This window comes from Haliotis asinina, chromosome 1, assembly GCF_037392515.1.
Source record: "Haliotis asinina isolate JCU_RB_2024 chromosome 1, JCU_Hal_asi_v2, whole genome shotgun sequence".
In the NCBI taxonomy this organism is placed as follows: Eukaryota; Metazoa; Mollusca; class Gastropoda; order Lepetellida; family Haliotidae; genus Haliotis; species Haliotis asinina.
In genome coordinates this window covers 63230797-63253652 of record NC_090280.1, presented here as the reverse complement: position 1 = coordinate 63253652, position 22856 = coordinate 63230797, and the positions used below count along the sequence as shown (strand labels likewise).

At 39.9% G+C, this 22856-nt stretch overlaps 1 protein-coding gene across 1 annotated transcript in view; it reads left to right on the top strand.

Annotated features, from left to right (window-relative positions):
* The first annotated feature begins 462 nt into the window (after window positions 1-462).
* LOC137295867 (neutrophil collagenase-like) overlaps window positions 463-22856 on the top strand; it is a 28480-nt gene continuing 6086 nt past the window's right edge. Inside the window, exons 1-8 of the mRNA XM_067827428.1 lie at window positions 463-581; window positions 9762-9850; window positions 10688-10851; window positions 16357-16432; window positions 17279-17430; window positions 19418-19687; window positions 20641-20733; window positions 21709-21885. Coding sequence (XP_067683529.1) covers window positions 486-581; window positions 9762-9850; window positions 10688-10851; window positions 16357-16432; window positions 17279-17430; window positions 19418-19687; window positions 20641-20733; window positions 21709-21885 — 1117 coding nt within the window. The 5' untranslated portion in view covers window positions 463-485. The remainder of the gene's footprint in view (window positions 582-9761; window positions 9851-10687; window positions 10852-16356; window positions 16433-17278; window positions 17431-19417; window positions 19688-20640; window positions 20734-21708; window positions 21886-22856) is intronic.

Below are 22856 nucleotides of genomic sequence, written 5' to 3'. Positions count from 1 at the left end.
CTGGTTAGTCGAATCAAGGACTGCAGATAGCTTGAAGAAATCGGGTTAAGACAGGAAACAAATAAGCAAACAAACAAACAAACATGCTTAGAAGTTCTCTTCACTATATTTTCAGTAAACGGGACAGTGGGGTCGGCTAGTGGTTAAAGCGTTCACGTATCAGACCAAAGACCCGGCTTCGAGTACCTAAATGGATACAATGTGGGAAGCTCATTTCTGGTGTCCATCGCCGTGATATTGCTGAAATATTGCTGAAAGCGGAGTAAAACTAAACTCACTCACGCACTCAGTCACCATGTTCTTGAATACAATACCTCCTCGGCGCAAACTGCGCATGTCGTTGAATAATACGGAAGAGAGTAGATTTCTTGCCAACTGCCATCTTTCTGCTGAAGCACGAACATCCGGTTGACAGTAGAGACTTCCGGTTATACTAGTCACCACGCTAACGCTGGCAGTTCACTCTTACGCGTGAGGCTTTCATCATGGACTGTTCAGCCCTTCTTCTGCTCTTGGTGACTTTTGATTTTACGTTTGTCAACACTGCTCCAACCTTTGACAGTCGTCGCTTAGATGTTGATGTAAGCGTTTTTATTATATATTTATCATATATTTGTCACAGTTACCAGGATGCATTCCATTGGTTTTCCTATCTTTCTGCTCGGTATTTGTGTTTGTGGATACATTACACATGATTGTGCTGACCAGTATCGTTCGTTACAATTGTATTGGCTATCTTGGTCCAGCAGCCTCGAGTAACTGTACATTATTGAAGGTCACTTATAGTACGCCTTCTGAAGTGTTGGTGCCGCCGTGACGTTAGGGTTTCAGGTTCGATTCCTGCGTATGAGGAAACTGTATCAGCTGAAGTAAAACAGGGTTTAATGTAACTTCAAGATTACACACTCCGAGCGCGCGCGTATATATGTGTAAGTATGTGCCCATGTGTGTAAATGTGTTTGTCTTGTGTGTATATGTGTCTTTACGTAATTGTCCCCCAACCTACAATTATTTCTCTATGTTAATTGTAAGAATACAACTTACGAACTATTTGTGGTCACTTTGGTTTGTTTACATGCCACTGTGTCAGATTTCTAAAAACATAGCATTTTTTCTTATTTGACAACTATCGGTCGTTGATATAAATCCAGCTCTGGCCCATGGAGGTAGCCAAAGTCCTGCAAATCCCCTTATTACCTATCGTAGTGATCAGTCTTCACCTGCTAGTGATCTATAGCCCGTTTGATATTGCATTGTTGTTTATAGTGCTATAATTTTATGATACAGGTAGTTTAAATTTAAGAGCTATGATAAAATGTTATTAATTAATTTATTTACTTTGATACTGATATAAATCAAACCGTTCTCGTCAGGATATCTGTAATATCGCCGGTGTAACACTAAATATTAACTCACTCACATAGTGCTATGTGGAGTCAGGTAAAAATCTTTACTACCGCTTCAGTTTTCGCGAACACGAAGTTCTCCCACTGACGTTTGGTGGTTCATTAATGTAATTTTCATAACTACTTTTCTCCTTACACTCAGTAGAGTCTGTTTGGTAGATAACCAATAGAAGTGTTCTCTTGGATTTATAATTCCTATATTTCGTATATTTTTGGAAAAATCTAGGTTTACAAATCTTCCATTTCCTTGAAAGGATAAGGTTGTGTTAGTCACTATTATCTTACTCACTGACATAGTGTAGTTACAATGGATATGGTCCTCAAATGGTGATCGGATGGACACAATGAGAGATGATTATGTTATAGTGAGTGAGTGAGTTTGCTTTTACATCGTCTTTAGCAGCATTCAATCAATATCACGGACACGACCAAAATGGGCGTCACACATTGTACCCCGTGTGGGAAATCGATCCCTGAACTTTATTGCGTTATAGGGACATTGAAACATTTATCCTGAAAAAAATTCACTAGTTTCCGTTATCCAAACTCCATTGATTCCAACCTCCATGTAATAAGTCGAATAAGTGCAGCGTAGCTACATGAAACTACCTTGATTTCAACATTACATTTTTACGACCTCTTTCGACATGCTTCGTGTTGAAATTTAAAGAAATTATGTAATAAATATTTTAATAATTCAACCCATTCCTTTGGTACGTATGTAAGAGGTTGGCCAGACTTTGTGTTGAATTTTAAACAAATTAAAAGAAAGAAAGTTACATATAATGTGAAATTATGTTCATCAGTCGCAAAAATGTAACATTATTGGAATTTCAGTAAATATAAAACTGTATCGGTATCGTAAATCAACGTTTTACGATCGCCCCCGTCAATAATATATTTTTTGTTAAATTTTAAAGAAATTTGGCCATGTGTATGAGGTTTTGTTTAATAATTTTAATTACGCAACATCACAGCTTAGGCAGTCATGCATTAGACTGAAATTTCATTCTGTCCTGTTTGAGAGTGGTAGGCCTGTTATACTGCACCGGGGATCGTCGTATCTCTCTTTCATCAAATGTCGGTGGAGTTCTGGTGCCTTGTTTCACACCTACCACAGGAAGCGTTTCGAGTTAGGGAGCAGTCAACAATATACGTGTCGTCAGTAGTTACACACTGGAATGGGGTCAGAGTTCTCCTTGCCTCCCACCGTTTGAGCGATCTTCTGCACTCTATATAGGCTCCCTGGTTAAACGTAGCATGAGACTGTGGGTTCGAGTCCCACGTACGAATCTTCACAATAATGTACTAGAATGTGTGCCTTACAGAGAAAGTAAGCCTCCGAAATAACATGTGCAACAGGTCGAGATTGTATATCGCGTTTGCGTGAGTGTTCAAACATCAGCAGGACAACTTGACCACCTTTATAAAACAGGTATTTGCCACAACTAGTATAAGCACTCACATGCACGCATATATGCACGAACGCACGCGTGTAATTTCAACACCATGAACACACACTGACGTAAGAACACACGAAGCCGCTGTAAGCCTCTGTACATATACACGTAGGGATTTCTCACATAGCACATGAATTAGTGTGTAAGGCGAGATTTAGCCAAACCCATCTCCGGTCTTAGACAAAGCAGCTCATTGCAATTTCTGCCCCACCTGAAGAGTCAACAAAGAGGAAATTATATTCATAGAGGTCACGGCGACATGAATTACAAACATATCCTAGATTCGGGATTAGAGATTCGAATCTGAGAAAAAAAGATCCCTATTTCGAATCCAGAATCTGAAAATATTCAGATTGGGGATTCAAATTCCGAAACCCGAAAATGAGGAAGACTCAACTTGAGGTTCAAATATGGAAACCTGTTGTTTGGTTGCTTCTGTTTTTAAGATACTCAGGCTCACAAGGAACATCTTGTACTTTACTGACATTGTTCGTCTTTCTTCGATTGTCACGGAGGGTTGACGCTTGCAAGCACAGAAGACCTTCAGGACTGTTGGCTATCTCCAAGGGTGCACGGCATCGTGGAGGATAGAAATGTTTGACAGATGAAGGTCCAAAGAGCATAGTTACAAGCGCGCTGATGTTCCAAATTCCAAATGTGTAAGAGAAATACATACGACGTACACATACACGCACACACGCATGCGCAGACACATACGTATGTATGTACGTAGGTATCTACCTACTTGCCTTCCTGCACGCACACACGTCCGCAAACACGCACACACGCACGCACGCATCCCCCCTCACACACACACACGCATGCATACATACATACACACACACACACACACACACACACACACACACACACACACACACACACACACACACACACACACATACATACATACATACATACATACATACATACATTACATACTAGTATTTGATAGTAATTCATAACAATATCTGTTCAGGATATATATACCTCCACTTGGTAACATCACTATTTGATAGTGTTTGATAAACACCTAGTATATAAGTTTCAAAGAAAGATTGAATGGAAAGGATTTTGTTGCTTTCATGCATTACGGGACATTCACATTTACAAATATACGTCGAAATATACTTTCACATTGAAAACTCCAACATAATGCCATAATTCTTTTGACTTACATTTCGTTCGTTTAAGGATATTTTTGTTCCAAATATTTTTCATTTTGGAGCAGATGTCTTCACAAGTTTCGAACACCCATTTCCATTGATGTGGAGGCGTATTCACAGATGATATTTTAAATGACAGATGAAAAGAAAAGAATGTATTTTAAAGGTGTCAGCCCATTAGCTAGACGTCCCATTTGTCAGACTCAATAAAACAACAAAAGCTAAAGATCACATATACTCTAGGGGGTGCAAATCAGTCATTGACATCGTTATAAATGAAACACCGTCATTAAAACTGCTCACTTCGTTCTTTAATTACCTGAAATCGACCTTTTTGACAACAATGCACAATTCTCAGCCGCAAACGAAATTTCAACCAATGAGAGCGGCGCGTCTTCGTGACGTAATAGTTGATACAGATATGAGGGTCTATGCAGTATTCATCTACATTTCAGGGGTTAATTTCGTTTACATGTTTATACAAACCTGAAATCGCAACAGCTGATGTGAAAACAATCTACTGTCATTAAGTTTTGTCTCCTGCTTTGCCAAGTTTCCGAGTTAGAACCCTTGTTTTCATATACGATTCTGTCAAAATCACTTGGTGTCGCTATCCGTGGTAGGTGGTATAAACCTACACGTTATTTGTCATCATTCACTTGATGGTTAGTTAATGAATTTACAACTAGTGGTAACGCCACTTAGATTACCCGACAAAAGTCCCCATGTGGCATTTCTTGTGTCTGGATCGTTCAAAGGATTAACCGATAACATGCCGATTGATTAATTACTTCTATGCGGATTTAAATGAGGATTTGTCAAAAGGTAGTGTGTATGTACATTTACTAATCTATACTGAAAACACTCTGTCGTGTCTGTGTCTATGTAAAAACAACAACCTTCTTTCAAAGGATTAACTGCCAATACATTGATTGATTACTGGCTCATTATTGACTTTATTAATTTAAAAGAATGACGCACATTATGCAAGTAGTTGCCAGGTGTGCTATCTTGGGTGACCAATGAGAGTATACAGCAATGTGAAAAGGCTGAAACGATACATCACGTGTTCGTATATTAGACTGTTAAAAGGCCCATCACTTGGGAAGTCTGCAGATGAATTATATATCACTCGTTTTTGTGGATATTGATAGATACATTCCTCAAACAAGGTAATAGCCTGACATGGCTCCTATTTGTTTTAATTTTAATATCTGCATTTTGTTTTTATTAAGTTGTTGTAACTTTCAACAGAATCATTGTTTTCGTCGTGAAGTGAAATGATACAGACGACATATACTAGGGCGTGGGTGCGAATTTTGATTCATATAGGCAGACTATAAAATGTCTACATATTACATTCCTGTTATACATTCGCAGATCGCTTCTTTTTATTAAGTTTCAAAATGCATACAAGTATGATCATACAGTAATTAGGATTATGAGACCACAACCTCGCTTCCGAGGAAGAAAGAGTTATGTTCATGCAAAATCCTTCAGAAATGTGTAGTAAGCCGTCTTGATTTTATAAACTCGATGGAACTTGAACCCCATTTTCTATCCTGTAAGCGTGGTAGGGGGTGAGCCATCCGATTTAGTATATACCACAGGCTTCCACAACGCTCGCTTCGCACACGCCAGGGATGCTCTACAACATCTACATAGGATCCCTGATACAACAAACTGAAAAGCGTTTCTTCTATGATGTCACTGCAGGGCTCTGGCGACAGTGTTACGTAACCTGTCTGTGGTTTCGTTTGCAGGCGAGTTAGAAGCAGACGGCCTTTTAGCAACTTTTAAGAGCTTGGTATTAATTAACCACAAGTTTTTTTTATTTTAAAATAAAATGTTGTTCCGTTTATGGTTAACCAGAAGTCTTTCATAGGCAGTGGTAAAAAGAGTACAAAAACATTGAGTATAAACGTTCTTTAAGGTTGGTCCTTACATTGCACTTTTAATAAGTAACCGACTGATCTAAATTTATGTACCATGACTATTCGGCATATATGCAACTTAAGGTTCCCTCCTGAAATCATTTTAGAAGTTGAGTTGATGAAGAATGATTACAACGTTTATTGACATACAGCTTCATTTAGTCTGTGAATATTTCGACAATAAGTCATACATTCTAATGTCGTTGTAAAAATGGCGATAGTGAAATTCATTCATTGGTTTTGTAATTTAGAAAAAAAAAAAAAAAATAATAATAATATTGGCATGACATTTGGACTCGACAAATGTAATATTCTTCATCTGAAACGTGGCAAGGTAACCAATGATGGATCGGTCAGGTTACAAGGGGGAGGAGTTATTGAGCATCTTGTGAAAGATCAGGCCTACACCAATCTTGGAATGCAAGTTCGAGACAAGCTCTATAATACCCAGATTCAAGATAAACTTGAGTATAAAGCCAAGTATAAAGAAAATCTGGAGATCAGAGCTAAATGCTCGAAACCATGTCAAAGGCACCAATACTTTTGCTGAGCCAGTCCTCTCCTATTCCTTTGGGGTAGTTGAATGGACAAAAGAAGACATCCGGAGTCTTGATAGCCTGACCAGAAGGATCATGTCTGATAACAGAGCACACCACCCTCGTTCCTCTCTTAATCGTTTATGAATGCCAATCAAATCTGGAGGTCGGGGTTTGATTAACGTGGAGGCTCTTCATAACAGAATTCTATTGTGTACTTTTTTGCATTTATATATCGGATGCTCCTCTGGTGATGCACGTCAAGACTCACGATGAAAGCGAGGAATTACAACATCTATTTTAAGCGTGCCAAGGTTGTTGGACACAATCTGAAATTTGAAGTTGATTTTGCTGATGGCGATGTACTGGTGGGCGGTACAGTGATGGGAGTAAACCAGTTGAAGTCTTCACTAAGTCTGGAAAGAGTCGGTCTATTGTGGACAAGCTGTCTGAGAAGCCATTGCATCGTGTGTACATGCAATGTGTGGAACAGAACAGCAATCCAGCCGACTCCTTCGTCTGGATGAAGTCGGCTGGTATCAAATGTGAAACTGAGGGCTTCCTTTTTGCTGCTCTTGGACCAGTCACTTCCCACTCGCAATCGCTAGAATGTGATTCTTAACCAAATGTTAACATGAAATGTCGACTGTGCAATGAATTCACAGAGACTTCCAACACCTTTTCAGTGGATGCCATTCCTTGGCACTCGCTGTTTTTACTATCGTCTCCGCCGTGCCTGTGACTTTGACCCCCGAAACATGTCCAGGGCGTCCAGGAAAATGATGCTTTCACACTTCTCTAGAATATGCCAATATACGGCCTGAGACGAATTCCAGCCAACGAACCTGATCTTGTCCTTTGTGGTAAAGCCAACGAAATTATTTATATCATTGAATTTTCTGTCCATTTTGACAGCAATATCATGTGATTGGCAAGATTCAGAAAAAACATGATGAATATGCGGACCTCGAGTTTGACATGTTTCGCTTGCATCCCAAGTACTCTGTCGTCAGCCTTTCTGACAATCTGGGAAATGCAGAAGGCTGCAGTGTTGGGGAGCCTTCATATGCTCCGAAAAGTTCTTGACGGGTTCGACTAGGCAGTGTTTCCTGGGAGAAGTTATATTCGCTGTCTGGGCTGCGTGTAGAGGGGACGAGGGCCCTGAGCTGATGGTGAGCTTTACCAGCCTGACTGTGCCAGGATCACCCGAACCCTCTCTGCTGCATTTCACTCTCAATCTGTTAAACGTAATAACAAAAGCCACAAGAACAAACCCCCAACAAATCTGTTTACATTTCCTCTGTAAAACTCATTGTAAAAGCACACATTGTGTCCTCCTCGACCTGTGTAGACTGTGTGTACCAAGTGCACTTATCGAGTAACCGGTGTTCACAGTGCCCAGCGTTCAACATGCTGCGAAAGTCGAATGACCATCTTCATTAAAATGATATAAGTACTGCGAGGCACTTGCTAGCCCCAGGAAACAGAGGCACACATGTAGGCCTGTGACAGTACCATGGAACAGAGGGTTGACCGCGCCATGACCCACAAAGGACACGAGTACTCAGAGTGGGGACTAGCCCTTCCGTACTTGACGGACAGTAATACAGAACTGTTAGTTCACTTCCGTACATTGGCCTGCTAAAGGGTTTACTGCGCTTTGACTAGTTTTGGACTCATGTCACGGATGTTAGCTCAATAAAGGAATAAATCCTGAAATGAAACCGGTCTTTGACGTGACCTATTTGTCCCACCAGGTTTGACGCTTTATGTGGTCTTTACGAATTATGTCTTTGGTGTTTTGCCGGTTTGTTTTTTGACCTTATGCCAATCTATTCTTGACTATTTACTCATGTAGTCCTTTGATGTTATATCATTTGAATATTTTACGTTTTGCAAAGTTGGTCATGACCTTTTACCAATTTAGTCTTGACATTTCATCAATTTGATCTTTTTTAGTTTTCCAAATTCAGTATTTCATGCTTTACCTATTCGTTATTTGGCGTTTTACCTATCTGGTCTTTGCCGTTTCACCTACTTGTTCTTGACTATTCACCAGTTTAGTCTTTATTTTGAGTTTTATCAGTTTGGGTTTGTTTACGTTTTTGCCAAATTGGTCTTGGTGTTTTACTCATGTGCTCATTAACGCTTTATCTAGATTGTCTTCAGTATATTATTAATTTGGCCCTGACGTTTTCCCAGTTTGGTTTTGGCGTTTTTGGCAAATTGTTCCTTGATGTTTTAACGTTTGTTCTTGACGTTGTACCTATTTGGTATTGACAGTTTTGTACCAGGTTGGCTTCTTCGTTTTTTAACCGATTTGTTCCCAGACGTCTTTCTAACGTGAAAAAAGAGCTTGGGTCTAGACCTCACATTTATAAGTTTTTTTGCCCCAATTGTGACATCTCTGCACACCCAACATCAGCACAGTCGCCAAAAGCCCATCCGTGCCCGATTCCCAGATTTCCTCGTGTTCGTCTGAAATAGGATTTCTGATGATACCGTACATAATTGGTCTTACATAGCGTGAACGTTTAACAGATTTTGTGACAGTGATTGGATGAATGTTGTTTTAAGCCTTGATATCGTAAACAAAATCGTATGTTCAAAACCAATGGTTGCCAGAATGATGAACGATCCACGCCGTGTGTTCCTTTTGGTTACAGTAGTAGTAGCTTGCAGTTGAGACCACACTTCAGATGATTTCAGACACATTATAATTCAGGGTTAAGAAATCCTATCGTCCGAGGCTCGGGACAAGTCAGTTTTCATTTCGGGCAATCAAATAATGGTATCTTACTTGTCCGTGGACTACTAGATATTTCGACTTATGGTTTCAAACTGCGAATAATCTTGGATTTAATTTCATATCTGCTCATAATGAAGCTATTGAAATTCGCAATAATAACAAAGCTGAGCTAGTAGGGAGTGAAATTATCACTCTTCGATAAATAGTCCAAAAAACATTAACATCTCGCACTGTGTCATAAAATCAGGGCAAGTTGAACATTAGTCATGACAAGTTACTTTCTTGAAGTTACTGGTCCTGTGGCAAGCGGCTTTTCAACATATTTGTGAACACCTGAATGATAAATAATACTAAGGTAACGCAGATATCGTCCATTTTAAGGATCCACAGCAATCACTCGCGACAGGGCGCTTTGATATGTATAAATGCAATTTGCTTAAAAGCGTAAATGAATCGATAAGTTGAGCGATGCATGCATGTCACATTATTACACACATATTTCTGTTACAGAGATTTCTTCAAACGTACGGGTTCACCGCTCAGCCGCTTGAAGAAATCAACAGCTCGGCTCACAAGGATTCACGGAAGAAGGCAATTAAGTAAGAAACGTCGTTTGTGATTTACTTTTCAAAGAAATAATCAGATTTAAAAGGACGCTTGTGGTTCCCGTGCACAAATCCTGTTACGAGGTCTACAAAGATGGTAGATACAAATATGTGCAGCAAATACATATAAGAGATCCGCACTTCCCCGGGAAACGTATGTTTTGTTTATGTCGAAATGGATTTCCTGCTTTCATGTACACTGGTTTTTGTTCTAATTGGTAGGGTGGAGCCTTGCTTTTATCGACAAAATAGTTGTTCCCGAAAATTTTTTTTTTGCCGAAAAAATGGCGTAATAAATTTACTTACGTGATAAGTGTTTCTGAGATTCCAAGTTTTGGGTTCATATTTGATCAAAGAAAATATATGTTTTTCATCTGAAGTTTAGAAAATACGTAAATACGTGATCCCAGTACCGATTGATTGATGCACTAGGATCAAATAGCCAATCCCTTACAGCACTGGTATGGTTGGCAGGTATGCTATTTAAAGCGGCACTCAGCAATGTTTCAGCTTCGTGTGAAGAATCGAGTCTGGACTAGACAATCCAGTAATCAACAACATCGATCTACGCAACTGGGATGTGTTAACTCGATGCCTTTAGTCGCGTTGTACAAGTATTGGTTGCTGAAGGCCAATAAGTACCCAGATATCCCCGGGTCCCGTGGGTGCACGTGGTATGGTGGGATAGCTACGTATGGCTGTCATAAAAACCTACAAACAAGTACGTCGCTACCTTGAGCGCAATTTCAAAACTTGTGATCGATTGTCTTAGTCCTTTGTCGTTGGCAGATATGAAAATGATTTTAATAAGTATTCGCAATAACGTTTCAGATTATTTCAGAAATACTACAGGTTACAGATGACTGGCCTAGTAGATCATGCAACGTACCGCCTCATGACGTCATCCAGGTGTGGAGTTCCCGATAACCCTGAAATCCTGGATAATAACGATGACAACACCAATTCATCAAAGCCCCTCGCCTATAAACTGTCAAGTACGTGTATATATTCTTTGTCAGCATTTCCTGAAACTGTTTCTGTCCTATTACGTACATTACACAAATTTAACACACAAATGAATCATTGATTCACCTGGAACCTACATAAGCGTGTAAGGTAACGATGAGAAAGCGTGTGAGTTTAGTTTTACACCATTTTTAGCAATATTCCAGCAATATCGCAGTGAGGGGTACCGCAGACCGACCTCACACCCATGTACCCATAATTATGGGGAATCGAGCCCTGGTCTTCGGTGATACGAGCGAACACCTTAACCACTTGGCTACCCCGCTACCCCATCGAACCTCACACCGATGTACCTGTATTGGGAATGGAACCCTGGTCTTCTGTGTGCCTAGCGAAAGTTTTAACAACTAAGCTAATCCCCCCCTCCCCCCCCCCCCCCCCCCACACACACACACACACCACACACACACGTGTTGTACCCATTTGGGGAATCGAACCCGGGACATCGTCGTAGCGAGCGAACGGTTTAATCACAACCCTCGATAACGCCCCCCGAGAATAGTCATGCTTTTGACTATTTTCATTACGATCGTCATGACTACCTGTTCTAACTATTCGAGCACACTAGCACAGTTGCTCCATCGACCCTGCGTTTAGTGCTTTTATGGACGTAAAAACAGTTTCCTTACTTGCATTTGATATCAAAGTATAATATATGAAACTCAGTAATACTCTTTACTTCGTAGATTTTTTTCTTTCCTTTTTATTTATTTTTACTCCGCGATATGTGCATGAACGGGTCACAGTGCTCAACACAATACATGCAGTTTCAGTTTCAATTCACGTCATGTAAGTTTCATAAGTAATGTTCTCATCCATGCGACCAATAAACATGTTGGCAGAATGTGATGAGATTAAAACGGATTCCCCTGTATACTTATTCAATATGGACTTATTCAGGGCATAGATACACATTACTGGAATCTCAGCTGTGATTAAAGTGATTATCATGACGACAATATTGGCCCCATCACCATGGAACTATGTTACAATACCTATACATTGTAAAGTACTTCTTATATTACTTGTTTTACAGATACTACTTGATTTTTACAGCAATATTCTTGTCGATAGGTGGTAAAACATATTTAAAAATGCTTTTTCAGATTTTTTCCCCCTGATTAGAATATATAATCGTACATTCAGGTTCTCACGTTTCCTTCTGCAATAGCTTTTTAAAAAACCCAAATTGATATTTTTGCGTTAATTTGGGGATTTTATTTGTTTCAAAATTTTTGCAATAATTCTTAAGTCGTAAATAAAGCAGATTTTATATTGTTTATTTGGATTTTATCAGCGGTATTTAAAAAAAATGGGCCGAGGATTCGTAAACCAAGATATGTGTGTGCCCTTAAATGTTTGCCGCAGTCTGTCACGTACAGGAAGTGGTAGTGTTGTAGTGAACGTGGGGATGTAGGTCAGTCGGTAAAAGCTCCAAATTTCCGCGCGTACGGCATGAGCAGCGAGCTACACTAGCTACACTGAGTGAGTGAGTGAGTGAATATGATATTACGCCGCTTTTAGCAATATTCCTGAAATGTCGCGGGGGATATCCCAAGCTGCCATCTACTAATGTTTGTCGTATGGTCGGGTGGTCAGGTTCGCTGACTTGGTTGACAAATGTCATCATATGCAAATTGCCCAGATCGATCGCGATGCTCATGCTGTTGATCACTTGCTTGTCGGGTCTAGATTGGACAGTTGGATTATTATCGCTAAGCGTGGAGATAAACAACAAACATACATACATTCAATGAAACGTGAATGAAGGGTGTGACTTTCCTTTCAAACGTGGAACAAGAAGTTAACCCAGCCATTGGCAAGAGGATTAACAAAATGATTATGACAGCTACCATGACAACCAAGAGATAAGCGTGTGGTTATTCCGTTTCAAGCAAGGTATTCAGTAAATGAAGATCAAATTATTTGAGAGAGTTTCAGGCAGGTGATATACTGATCTCTGTCATCCCACTCAATAGTGACGATAGACATTTTCACAGGACTGCATAGTTACATCGCCTAAACGATATATCAAGTAGAGTTAAACTCAGTTTCTTGCTGATCTGACAAGGCTGACGCTTGTCAACGCACACCCATGTCGACGATTGGCGCTCACGAAGTCAATCTCCAGATTGAATGAAGGAATTTACTCCCGAAATGGTCTCTAACCTCTAGGCTATCCAACCGCCCCTAGTCTTCACAGTGCGTTTCCATTCTGACTGGTAAAGAAAACAAATTATTTCCTTCGTTTTTGCTGATCATTACGTGGGAAATTATCCACATTAATGGATAAAATGGTTGGAGTCTGTTTTCACACAGACAGGTTTGTTGTACATGTTGTATAACCAGGACAACTGTCATTTCTGTCAAACATTATCAGTGTAGGACTAGAAGATGAGTATGTACAGACTTAGTACTAGATGTGTTTAATTCCTCCAAGGACAAAAAAAGAAAAGAAAAGAAAAAGAAATACCGGACCTTTAAGGCACAGTTTGGATTTGAAAGTTATTTAAGCATTTTATCATAAAACATCTGGATTAAATTCTTCTTTTTCGCACATCTAATCTACCGCCTACCGGTTGAGGTCGGCCGTTGGAATGGCGTACTCTCAGTAATACCTCGGGGATGAATACCATGCAATTTTAGAATGTCCCTATCTTATTGACTCCAGAAACCAATTTATTAAACCTTACTTTAAGAAAAGACCAAACTTTGACAATTGTTTCAAAATGTAAAAGTTGGTCCACTGCGAAAATGTACTTTTTGAAACACTGTAATGTCACTGGGAAAGTGAATTATATAGTGCATGTAACCAATTACAGACAAAGATTAATGCTCTTGAGAAATTTTGTAAACTCACTGGTATGACAGTAAATCTTGAAAAGACTTGTTTTTAGAAATGGTGGGCCTCTGAGAGATATAGAGAAATGGTATTACAATGGTAAACATATTGAATCTGTATCTTTATACATATATTTAGGACTTGTATTTACACCAAAAGTTCTCAGACTAATAAGGCATTATTTCCTGTAAATAACTTTCAGAGAAAAATGCGTGGTGTCAGTTGTAAAAATTTGTATAAAATATTTGATTGCAGGATCTCACCTATATTATGTTATGGAGCTGAAGCTTGGGGCCCCAGTCACTGTAAACGCATAGAGTCTCTACAAATTAAATTCAGATGTGGAAACTTTAATTTAGCTATAGAGCTATAGCTATAGAGACTGGGAGATATGAAAATATTCTAATGAAAAATTTTGTTTATTTTGTAAATCAAAAGGTATTAATGTTGTTGAAGATGAGTGGCATATTTTCTATATTTGTAAACGTTTCTCTGATGTTTCGAGAGAAATAGTTTGTACAAATTCTGCAACGAAAAACAATTTTATACACATTTTGCAATCTGCTGATGTCAGTGTCATTACGATTGTTTCTCTATTTACAGTGTTCCCAGAAATTATTGAGAAAATCTTTGTTTTTTTTCTAATGATGCTAAGATTGGAAAAAGGGCTTTCACTATGCACTAAGCATACTAAATAAGGGAGACAACTCTTGAAGGCTTAGAAGGCAGCTCATTACGTCAAGAGTTATCTCCCTTGTCTGAGCAGACGGCTTCCTGTGTTGACATGGCAGAATTTACAGCAAGAGAGAAAAGAAAGCTCATTCTAGATGATTTTGAAAGGGGTGAGGCTGATGCTACAGTGTTAGCTTGTAGACATGGTATTCCTCTGTCTACAGTATACAGAACTTTGAAGAATATTCAAACAGGAACTGGGATAGAGCACAAAGCAGGGGCAGGTCGGCCTAGGAAATTCAGTGTTGTGGATCGCCGAAGACTTGGGCAGATTGTGAGTAGGGGCAAATTGAAAAGTGTTGAGAACATCAGAAATAAAATGATTAGCAGAGGAAGTCCTCAGGTATGCAATGAAACAGTTAGGCAGGAATTACAGAGACTTAATTGGGTGAAAAAATGTGGAATTCCCTCGCCGTTGATGAAAGATGCACAAAAGGAAAAACGTTTAAACTGGTGTCGGGCTCGTGAAAATCAAGATTGGGATAATGTTTTCTTTTCGGATGAAAGTTCTGTTTGGCTTTTCCCTAAGTGTGTGAAAATTTGGACCAAAGATACTGTCAAACCTATCTACCAGCGACCAAAACATAGCCCGAAGTTTCACATGTGGGGTGGCATATCGGCTCGCGGAGTGACGCCATTGTGTGTTTTCACGGGAAACTTGACAAAAGAAAGATACGTTGACATTCTAAATGGTCACCTTCTTCCGACAGCACAAACATTGTATGAAGATGATTGGATTTTCCAGCATGATAATGACCCAAAACACACTGCGAGCTACACAAAACAGTGGTTGTCGGGCGAAAATGTTCAAGTTTTAGACTGGCCCAGTTACAGCCCAGACCTAAACCCAATTGAGAATGTGTGGGGAGTCATGAAGGACAGAATAAACCGAAAGGGACTGAGAAATATTGAAGATATGAAGGCCGAGGTGGTCCAATATTGGGATACCCTGTCACACGATTACCTACAAACTTTGATGGGTAGTGTGCCTAGGCGTATTCAGGCATGCATTGCTGAGCGAGGAGGTCTAACAAAGTACTAAAACAAGACTGAGGCTGTAAAAGGATGATGTTTTAACATGTTTATGTAAGTAAAACGCCAGAAGTTAATAAACGTAATGAGTTACATGACGCAACATGATTCTCAATAATTTCTGGGAATACTATATATATTATGTACACATTAGAATTAGGAGCAGGATATTTTCATAAATTATTGTCTACCATTCATGTGATGTGTGATCATGCAACTGAATGTATGATGGGCCAGTGGCCTTTCTACTGAATAAACTTGTCTGTCTGTCTCTGTCTGTCTCTGTAAAGTTTACATGAAAACCTATACATGTATATACGTCACCTGTGCAATACAAAGTACTATGTACTACTATTTGTTATTTGTAGTATTTGTAGCTTACATGTTTTATACTGAGACCACCTCCCAAATCTATACATTTGTATATTAATCACTGTAATCGTCATATGTCGTTCTCCTACTGCCTGAAAGGCAATAAAGTTCTGTTCTATTCTGTTCTGACAAGCATCATTCAAACTAGGGACTGTCGGCCTTTACTACAAACGTAGGTACGACCAGAGCCTCCTTTCAAAAAGCACTAAGGTGATCGTAAGTCACTATGGTAATCTTAGTGCAATGTTGAGAATGGGAGTTAAGGTTAACCTTAGTGAAGGTTGCAAGAACACCGGTCTGCACGTTATGCGCATAACGTCGGTACTGTCCAAATACGTCAAAGAGGTCTAGTCTCTTGGCGGTGTCTTCAAACTATGGTATGTCTTTAGGTAAAGATGTACCATAAATGATCTAATTGAACAAGACTGTAACGTTTTCACACTATATCAATCAACAAAGTTGAGTGACACTTCTTCACTTTATATTCGACATATAGGTCATACATGGAAGCATTCCACGATTCGATGGGGAATTTCACAGTATACAAACCAGCTGCAACGTGAAGAACAGCGGTAAGTACAGTTCTTTGTTGTCATAGCGATGATTGCCGGACAGACAATTCTCCATCATGATGGCCGTATCGTATTTTCATTTGTAACGCGTGGAGTATATACCGGTGACGATCCATTTGAAAATTCTTTGTCAGTAACCCATGTTTGTCGTACGAGTAAATCGATCGGGTGGTCGGGCTGGATGACTTGACTGACACATGTCATCGTATGCCAATTGAGTGGATCGATGTTCATGCTGTTGATCGCTGGATTGTCTCGAATATTTACCGACCGCCGTCATATAAAGAGTGTATTGCTGAGTGAGGCGTAAAACAAACAAACTAAAAGCCTTGAGTACATTGTCCAAATGCCGTAAGACAGCACCCCCGTGCATTCACTGAAAAGGCCACAGACCTATAATACACACAAAGTGCAGTTGCATGTAGGGCATGCTACCTATCACCAACAAACAATAAGTGCATATATTGCGGGACAGTCTTCAGTATTAAAAATGATATGTCCTCCATAATCTTGTAATAAAATTTAGAATTCATTTAGAAACTTTAAAAACACATTGGGGCTGAGAACACATCCTTGACGGATACCCATGGCCATTTTACATGTGAAGTATTCAGATAACCCATCACGTGTTCTGCCACATACAGCTTATCATAAGTTTTAAGTACGTAAGAATGGACAGAAACATTTCACAGACAACAATGTTTGCTAGACAGTATATTGTGATCAACATTATCAATTTTGGAGAGAGTAACCTAAAGGTGTAATACATTACATGCGCCCACTATCATAGGATATTCTTATTATGTATTTGCTTTCTTGCAATGAATGTAGTCCTTTTTCTTTCAGAAAGACGTTCCGCGATGCGTTTCAGCGATGGCAAGCCGTGTCTGGTCTCAAATTTGTATATGCAGATGAAAAGCCAGATATTGACATCAAATTTGTATCCCTGGACCATGGTGATAGTAGTCCATTTGACGGAAGAAGCAACAACTTGAAAGGTTGGCTTCAGATAAACATTGTACACACTCGTGAAGATTCATGTCTTAAATTTGTTTGCCGTATAACGCTTCACTCAGCAATGCTTGATACCCGTGAAGAATCGGGTCGTTGGTAACTCACTCTTGATGTAAGAGGGGACCCGTGACGATCCGAGTTAGAATTGATCTTCAGTAACCCACGCCTGTCGTAAGTAGCGACTAACGGGATCGGGTGGTCAGGCTCGCTGACTAGGTTGATACATGTCACTTGTTCCAATTTCGTAGATCGATGGTCATGCTGTTGATCACTGGATTGTCTGGTCCAGACTCAATTGTTTACAGATGGCTTCAATATTGCTGAGTGCGGATTTCAACATCAAACAAAGAAAACTGTTTCACTATACGGAGGATTTGATATTGTGCATCTTTTGGTCTCTCGGGTCTGTATAAATCTTAGAATCTTGGTTCGAATCATGTTTTGCCTCATTGTATTCCCAGGTTTTTCAACAAGTTTTGAGAGCAATCTTTCTATATAAACTCAAGTTTCACAGTTATGCAAATGCTGCTATTTCCAACTGAGAAACATTGGATCCATTCGCCATCTATTGACACAAGATGCTACTGTATGTCTCATGGGAACTGTAGTCTTCTCTCGCCTAGATTACTGTAACAGTTTATTGTTTGGAGTTTCATATGAATTGAACAATAAGTTACAAAAGATTCATTGCTGCATCTATTATAACAAGAAGCAAGCCATCTTGTCACATATCACCCATTCTACGATCTCTCCATTGGCTTCATATTCCTGAGTGTATCAAATTCAAAACACTGATTCTAACTTATCAGGCAGCTCACAACATGGGACCTCTCTACCTTCAAGACCCCACGACGCTGTACACTCCTTACAGAACTCTGCGCTCCCATGTTCAGTTTCTCCTGTCCGTACCTCCTTATATAAACTCAAATCATTTGGTCCCAAGTCTTTTCAGTATGCAGCTGTTACCCTCTGGAACACTCTGCCCCTTCATCTAAAACATCAACTATGTCACTCTTCAAAAAGAGACTCAAAACATACCTCTTTCAAGAATATTTTTCATAAATCCATGGATTATACTGTGCATATGAACTGTGACTTGTCAGCGCTTTGAGCATTGCCTTTGGTGGGAGTGAGCGCTGTATAAATACTTTTATTATTATTACCTGCATCACCAGCAAACTTACGCATCACAATTACTCACAGTGAAAAACACTGCTCTTCAGTGGATTAAATCTTCGTATTCTGACCGTCCGTTAAAGGTCAAGATGAGCTTTCTGTCAAATTCTAAAGTCAGTATGGTGTTCCTCGGGGTTATGGGCTAGTACCACTTCTATTTACTTAATATATTTGCTAGTCGGACATATGCCATTCAATAACACAAGGGGATATTGGATTTACAAGACTGAGGAAAAAAAATATGAAGATTAATTAAGCGAAGATGTGACAATTTATTACATTTCTTTGGCATATGGTATGCTTTATTCTCTGCTTTTCTTAATGGTACATTTTCAAGAAACATTCCTCTTCTACGATGTCTGACCGTGCTGTCTCAGTCTGCAGTACACAGATGTGGAACTCCCTACCATCTGAGCTAAGAAAACACCAGTTCCAAAGAAGTTCTCAACTCTCTCCTTAAAGCTCACCTCCTCTCAGCATTCTCTTAGACTTTCAGCATTGTGTGTAGATATGTGTTTAGATTTAGTTTTAACTTTGTCACAGCGCCACTGAGCACCTTCTGTGGATACAAGGTACTTTACAAATCCTGAACTATCCTGAACTGCTAAAGAACGCAAATCTGTGATCTGTCAAGATTTTTAATAGAAGACACAAAGTGAACGCTTACGTATACTTTTATGCGATTTCATTTGCTATCGAAAGTTGCGTTTCTTTTGCTGTCCAGTATATTATTATCCCGATAATACCACGCATGCTACTCTCCTAAATATCACGAATCATCTCTCTGTTTATTAGGCAACGTGCTTGCCCACGCCTTTCCCCCCGGAGGTGCAGGATTGTCTGGAGACGCCCACTTTGACAACGATGAGCTGTGGACTACAGACGCTGACAACAAAGACTGGGAAAGGAAGTACTTAGAGAAAGTTGCTGCGCATGAGTTTGGCCATTCTCTTGGCTTACAACACTCCAACGTCGACGGCGCTCTTATGAGCGCCTACTACTCCGGCGCCATAAGAACGTACGGACTTTCCGATGACGACATTAGTGCCATACAGGTTTTATACGGTGAGTATTTTGGGCTACTGCTACAAATAGATTTAATTGCCTCTTGATACACATTTTGATGTTATTTAAGCCACGAATATGACACAGATACTTCTGCGTGTCAAGTTGTTACAGTCAAGGATTGTTTTTGAGACTCTAAGTTAAAATATTTTTTTACAGTTACTGCTTAACTAACCTAATTGGGAAATCAGTCACAGACCTACATTTGTGAATGGAGTTCCCTGGCTGTATAGTTGAAAGAAAGATGATGTGACGTTTAGATTTAACTCGTTCAATGTTTTTGAGTGGCTTTCTAGAAGTTAGTGAATGTCAAAACTTTATGGATGATCAACGTCTCTATTTTCACAATAACGTTTGGTATAGCTTCTAATACCATTGCAAGCATATGGAGGAATAATGGGGTAAACTCGGTTTTATGCAAGGTACATGTACGAGTAATAGTAGTCAACAATAACAAAGGTGGGATAACAAAGCGTCAATGAAGGTTACATGATGAGCTACGATAACAAGATGATCAGCTGAAATAACATAACACTTATGAAAATGATTTGCTCTTACCACAAAGTCTAATGTCTCGACGCAAAGGAAAACCAGCTAATTTTGCAAAACATTTCTGCCTCCAAAAACACATTTTGCCATATATTTATGGAAGAAACACACTCTTACAGAAATGTCTTCAGTAAGAGAATGTAGCCACGAAATTCAGCAGAAATGGCTTGTTGGGAAATGGTAATGAGTATAGGCGTGGGATAAAAATCAGACTAATTTTCATCGCACTGTAATTTTGTTCTTGTAGCTCGATACCCTCGGTGTGATGAAGTTGTCTCGCGGTGCCTTTGTTTTATGCTTACTCTGGCCTTGCAGGTTACGTCACAAAGCGCACCTGCTATTTCATAATCCTATCGGTAGGCGTTTGGCTTGGGTTTGAGAGTTTTCATTTATGTCTGTTCTAGGCAAACCTTCAGGGTATGTTCTTGGAGTATTCATACCAACAAAAGCGCCATCAGTTCCAACGTGCAACAACCTGTTCCAGGCAGTAGTGTGGGGTAAGTCTGACATGAGTGTTGTGTAACGCCGCTACTACCAGATTAGATTTAGCTTAAAGCAGGATGAGACGTATAGATCACGTTCTTTCAAATTACAAACAGAAGCGATGTTGTGGTTGAACGGCATATATACAAGAACGAGGTAGTGTTTTTCCAATGTATAGGATTAGGGTGTGTTTACAGCGGAGATGATAGGGCTGTTGAATACAAAGTCTGTAAGATCTGCGGTAGCAAGTGCTAATCCTTTGCCTTCCATAGCACTTACCCCTTTACCTTCTTAACTGTTTACCATTTTCGTTAAATGCTCGGATGCTTTTTAGACATACGAGTATTCATAATCGTAAATCATCCAGCAACTGATTCATCTCATCTGACTCGTTAGGATCGTTTAGGGTACCTCCATGGTCACTCTTTTCTATACCTCCATTGTCCCTCTTTTATATGCCTCCGTTGTTTCTCTTTCTGTATGCCTCCATGGTCACGCTTCTGTATGCATATGTCTCCGTTGTCACTCTTTTGTACACCTCCGGTGTCTCTCTTCTGTATGCATCCATTGTCTCTCTTTTGTATATCTCAGGTGTCTCTATTTTGTATGCCTCCATGGCTACGCTTCTATATGATTCCGTTGTCACTCTTTTGTATATCTCCCTTGTCACTCTTTTGTATACCTCCGTTGTCACCCTTTTGTATGCCTCCGTTGTCACTCTTTTGTATGCCTCCGTTGTCTCTCTTTTGTGCACCTCGATTATCACGCTTCTGTATGCCTTCATTCTCACGCTTTTGCTATTAATCCAGATCAAAGCTTTTGCTTTACCTGCATTTTCACACTTTTGTATGCCTCTCATAATATCGTTATTCTCTTGGTATACATCAGTTGTCACGCTTTTGATGTGCATCTGTTGTTATGATCCGTGTCCAATATTGCTGTCATTGATACCTCCAATGAGACACTAACTGAAGTATCCTTTCTCACAGGCGCTGATAAACAGACATATGGAATCTACATGGACCAAGCATATGCAATCAACGACGACAAGTATGCTAAAAGTATTCCAAAGAGGCTTCAGATTGTGTTTCCAGGAGCCCCAGTGGAGGTGGACTTTGCCTTCACAATGAACAGAAATGGACAGACAGTTACTTACATGTTTATGGGTAAGTGACACGTCACATTAAACAAAATCCCTTTTATTTCGAATTATTATCAGCAATCCTGGTCGCGCCGTACCGCGTCGCGCATAAGGTGGCGAATTTAATCTTGCACGGCTACTAGCAATATTTTAGCAATATTTCAGCAATATTTTAGCAATATTTCAGCAATATCACGAGGGGGACACTAGAAATGGGCTTCAGAAATTGTATCCATGCCCAGGGGCTTGTATCGCTTAGAAACGGGGTTCGAAAGACACCTTTTAAATTCGTTTATTAATTCAAGCCACGTTGACAGCACCAGATTGGCCATTCCCACTGTATATCTTATTTCCAACCAGTCGGATGGCCCGAGTCTGTATGTGCGGATCTGATCAAGCCATGTGAAAGTCAAGGTCACTTATGGCCGACAAGTGAGTAGGATTGCCGGCGATTTTGGTGAACATGCTTGCTTACTGTCGAGAAAATGATATGTAGATGTTGAAGTTTTCTGACCCGCGGATCGAATCCAGCACAACGCTGGTGCTGTCAACGTGGCTTGAATTAATAAACGAATGTAAAAGGTGAGTTTTCGCCGTATTGGGTGATTCATGATTTTGGCGTGAAATTGCGGAGGTAGCTGTTTTCGATGATTCGTGGTGTATAAGTTTTGAAATAATGATCCGATTGTGACCATTTATAGCTCATTTTGCAGGGAAATCATCTGGCTTTCGATTCGATAGTCTCGACGGGGCCTTAAAAATATTTTACACGGTGACATGTAACTTTGATCGAGGAGGGGGTGGTTTCTTCGTTACATCCCTTTCCTTTTATATAGTACTAGGGTAGGGTCTATACACCTATGTGTCTTTCGAACGCCGTTTCTAAGCGATGCAAGTCCCTGTGTATCCATGTGGGGACTCGAAATCGGGTCTTCGGCGAATCGGGAGCGAACGCTTTAACCACGAGGCTACTCGACCGCCTCTGAAGACGTAGGA